This window comes from Lathyrus oleraceus, chromosome 2 (assembly GCF_024323335.1).
Source record: "Lathyrus oleraceus cultivar Zhongwan6 chromosome 2, CAAS_Psat_ZW6_1.0, whole genome shotgun sequence".
Lineage (NCBI taxonomy): Eukaryota > Viridiplantae > Streptophyta > Magnoliopsida > Fabales > Fabaceae > Lathyrus > Lathyrus oleraceus.
Genome location: NC_066580.1, coordinates 329234424 through 329239045, shown reverse-complemented (window position 1 = coordinate 329239045; position 4622 = coordinate 329234424). Strand labels below are relative to the sequence as shown.

The window sequence follows — 4622 nt, the reverse complement described above, 5'->3', positions numbered from 1 at the left end:
TTAGTAGAAAATGTTTATTTAAAAGACTTTATCTCACACTCTCGTGGTTGTTGATTCGGCCTATAACTTTAAGTCAGAATGTACGCTCTCGCTGTCCCATTTGAAGTCAAAATTACTTTTTGAAAATAAATAAGTTCTAATTGCTTTCAAAGTGCTCTCGCTGTTTTTAAACTCAATGCTTAATTTTTACTTTCCAGCTCGAGCCTCACGCTCTCGTGATTGTTGGTTCTCACCTTAGTTAATTTCCCACTCTCGTGGCAAAATCGTATTAAATAGCTTTTCACGCTTTTATGATAAAGTTAATTAAATTTAGATTAAAAACTTCACCCTAAAAGGTTATTTGAGAAAAAGGGTTTTCACCGGTTATTATTAAATCCCATCAGATTAAGTTGCTGCATAGCAATACCGGAAGTTTAGCCGGACATATTAAATAAAGCAAACTTAAGGCATAAACAAATCAACATTGCGGCAAACATGCTTTTAATAATGAATGCGCAATAACAATAATAATTCAATAAAAACCTGGTGATCGAGGTAATAGAGTATAGTGATTCTTGGAGTACTTGAGCAGTCCTCCACACGTCGGTAGGCTTTGCTTCTTCAATACAAATTACTACTAAAATTAAATAAAGTGTAGTAGTTCCCCAGTGTAGGAAACTACTACTATGGCTAACTGGAAAACTAAATGGAAAAAAGGAAACTCTAAAAAGAATGGCGAATACAATAAAGCAACGGAAACAAGGTTGCGGGAAAGAAAAAAATTCTAAAAGCTAGAAAGCTGAAAATTAAATTGAAGAGCGTAAATCTCAAAGTAGGTGTCCTTCAATTTTTCCCATTTGGGTCCTTTATATAGTGTTCATTAGGTCTTAGTGGTTGAGAAAATCAAGGGAGACTTGGTCTTGAGTGAGGAATCCGTGGGAATAAGTTTGTTGGAGGAGATTTAGGCACGCTTGGGTGCCTGTGGCTGACGGTCGTCACAGTCTGGGTCGTAACGAGCGTCATGAATCTGTGACAGTCGTCACATCAGCAAAATCTGCATAATCTGCTTTTTTGGATTTTCTGTGCTTTTTCACCTGTTTCTTCTTCTTTTTCTTCCTTTTCTTCATTTTTCTCTTTGGTGCATGGAAATTTAAATACCTGCAAAAACAACACGGATACTTGCGCAATAATCGGGATATTAGTCGAAATGGTGTGATCTTTGAGTGTAAATTAAGGCAGTTATCTGATGTGTTTTCGCGTTATCACCAATAAATTGACTCTGAGGATCAATTGATTGATCCTCTATATTCTTTTAAAAACAGAAATGTGAGATGGACCAATCGATTGGGCTTCCTCAACCAATCAATTGGCTTATACCCAAAACTTCAAAATTTAATTCTTTGATGTTTCTAAATGCATTTCACCAACCATTAATCACTTGTCATGTTATACTGAAATTGAATCAATGCTAAATGTGAGAATTACATATTGAATCTAGTGAGTTAACCTAGTGATCATTTTAGGCAATAAGTTAGACTTATAACTTAGATAACATTAGAAGGTGACGCTCATTCTTACGATGCTTATGTGAAGGTCGTAAATGAATGGTTGCCATAGTTGAGAGTGATACGCTTTGTATGGAACATGAAATGTTATTGCTTGTGCATTGGTGAATGAAGTCACAAATGATTGATGAATCTTGTCATGCTTTATGGAACCGATCACGTATTCAGAATGTTTTTCCCTTGGTGGTGTACATCCCTATTTGATACGCTTAGATGAGTAAGCAATATGATGTGATACCAATGATTTGTGCCTCAATTGGGTTTGAGCCCCAACCATGGAGGACATGGGGGAAAGGTGGACACCTAACTGGGTTAGAGTCCCATACGGTGAAAGATACCCTAAGTGGGTTAGAGTCCCATACGGGTGATGGTCGCTTGGATTAAGTTTGGAACTCATAGACGACCCGATATCCACCAAGAAAGTCGAATCATACGAGCATGAATGAACTGAGCTTGCCCTAGACGTAGGTCCATTCAGGGATTGATGTTTCATGAATCTGAGTAGTGATCTTGTTTTGAGTTGCAAGAACTCAAGAGCATGTTGCCACACATTGCGAGTTAGTTCCCCGTCACTTAAGTCTTATTTCCCTTGTTGACTTAAGTTTGATATTGATTAGAAAACCATGTAGAACCGAGTGGATCCATAAGATAGGGAACCCACTAGGATTATTATCTCACCCCATGTTGTTGAATATTTTTTTAGGTAGTTCTGAGTAGGCGAAGGATAAGGACAAGATAGAGTGATGTCTTGCTTACCTAATGTTTTGGATGGCTTCTCCGCTGTGTAGATATTTTTGAGATCATTCTACAATGATCTAGCCCCTAGTTTTATTTTAGGAACTTTTGTGTATATTTTGTGCCATATAGTGTTTTCTTTTGGGCATGTAAATATGTACACTGTTGCCGCTAGGTGCTTATGTATTTCAGTACCAGTATTACACTATGTATTATACATATTCTACACATATATTATATGTGAGTGTTATAATTAGTATCAGAGCCTGGTTGTATACTTGACCTAGACATGAGATATTATAAGTATTCCTTTCCGCCTCTTATGTGGGTTGCCATCATTGTCCTTGATGTTATATTCATAGTATTGAGCCTGATCAACATAATTCTATTTGTTTGACATTCAGGATCATGTCTAACAGACGCAAAGGTCGTGGTAGACCCAGAACTCAGAGTTCAGACTCTGAACCGCCAAGTGGTTGTGAAGGTTTTCAATGGCCTCAGTTTGGAAGCAGATGCAGCAGCAACAAAACCAATTCATGCAATAGATGATGGAATAGTGGAATGGTGTTCTTTATCCTCAAGGGGTTCCACAAGAAGTTAAGGCATGTAGTTTCCGGGATTTCTTTCTCATGAATCCTCCTAAGTTCCATGGTGGATTAAATCCTATGAAGGCTCATGAGTGGGTAACCCGCATGGAAAGGATTTTTCAGATAATGCATTGCAGTGAAGAGAATAAAGTTATGTTTGCTTCTCACATGATGAAGGCTACCGTTGTGAGATGGTGGGAGATTACTTCGACTCTTATGACCAATCAAGGAGTACCTAGGGACTGGGAGCATTTTAAGACTACTTTTCTAGATAAATATTTTCCTAGCTCTTTGAGGACTCAGAAAGAATTCGAGTTTCAACAGCTTAGGCAGGGTACTATGTCGGTAGCTATGTATGCTGAAAAGTTTGAAGATATGGTTGCTTATTCTAGAAAGGCGGAGTATGCACCAAAAGAGAATTGGAAGATCGATTAATTCCTTTTTGGTTTAAGAGGTGAAATTTCACATAGTGTTTCTCAAAGAGAATTCACTACTTATGCTGAATTGCTAAGGCAATGCTATGTGGCTGAGAACAGTTTGAAGAAAGTTTAAGAAGAAATGGATTAATATAGGAGTGGACAGAAGGACCAAGGGAGGCCAGGTAACTAGTTTAGGCCTAGACCTCAAGCTTTCAAGGGAAAACAAGTGCAACATGAAAGACCTAACCATCCTCCGCAATGTCAAGTATATAACAGGTCTCATTTTGGAAGATGTGCCAGAAGTTGAATTAAGTGTTTTACTTGTCAGATGGAGGGACACATGGATAAGGATTGCCCTCAGAATAAGAATCACACGCAAAGAAGGAGCACTGGTCGAGTTTATACTTTGGATGCAAGGAAGGCTAAGAGCAACATTGCTGGTACGTATCTCGTCAATGATCATCCTTGTTTTGTATTGTTTGATTGTGCGGCAACACACTCTTTTGTATCAATTCAAGGTATGAAGCATCTTGACCTGCAAGCAATTCCTTTGTCTCCTCCTATGGTGGTTACTACCACCATGATTGATGTGGTTGAGACACCGTTAATTTGTGAAAATTGTTCGCTCTTAGTGAATGGTAGAATTTTCCTGATTGATCTTATTTGTTTACCTCTGAAGAAGGTTGATGTGGTATTAGGGATGGATTGGCTTTCTTCCAATTCGGTGTTTATTGGATGTGAAGAGAAGTTGATTATCACTCCTTCTAGTGAATCTACTCCAAAGGATGTATTAACTACCATCTTGGAAGGTACAATTGACATGGTTAATTTCTTATTTGAGAAGGAAAAGTCAGTTCTCTTGGTTATCATCAAGGAACCTAGCAAAAATCAGAATGTTACCCAAATTCCTATCGTTTGTGAATTTCCATAAGTTTTCCTCAAGGACTTCACTTATCTTCCTCCTGAAAGGGAAGTGGAATTCTCTATTGATCTGATACCTAGGACAACTCCAATCTCCGTTTCTCCGTATCGTATGGCGCCACTCGAGTTGAGAGAGTTTAAGGACCAATTGGAAGAGTTGTTAACCAAGCACTTCATCCGACCTAGTGTCTCACCATGGGGAGCTCCAGTGTTATAAGTGAAGAAGAAGGATGGTAGTGTGCGGTTGTGTATTGATTATCTCCAGTTGAATAAAGTCACCATTAAGAACAAGCACCCCCTTCCAAGGATAGACGATTTGCTAGATCAGTTGAAAGGAGCTTGTGTGTTCTCGAAGATTGATTTATGGTCGGGCTATCATCAAATCAGAGTTAAGAATTCAGATGTACCAAAGACCG

At 38.4% G+C, this 4622-nt stretch overlaps 1 protein-coding gene across 1 annotated transcript; it reads left to right on the top strand.

The window, feature by feature from the left end:
- Positions 1-3625: 3625 nt before the first annotated feature.
- Positions 3626-4216, top strand: LOC127123080 (uncharacterized). The gene has a single exon (XM_051053340.1). The coding sequence runs from the start codon at positions 3626-3628 to the stop codon at positions 4214-4216; it is 591 nt and encodes a 196-aa protein (XP_050909297.1).
- Positions 4217-4622: the final 406 nt, after the last annotated feature.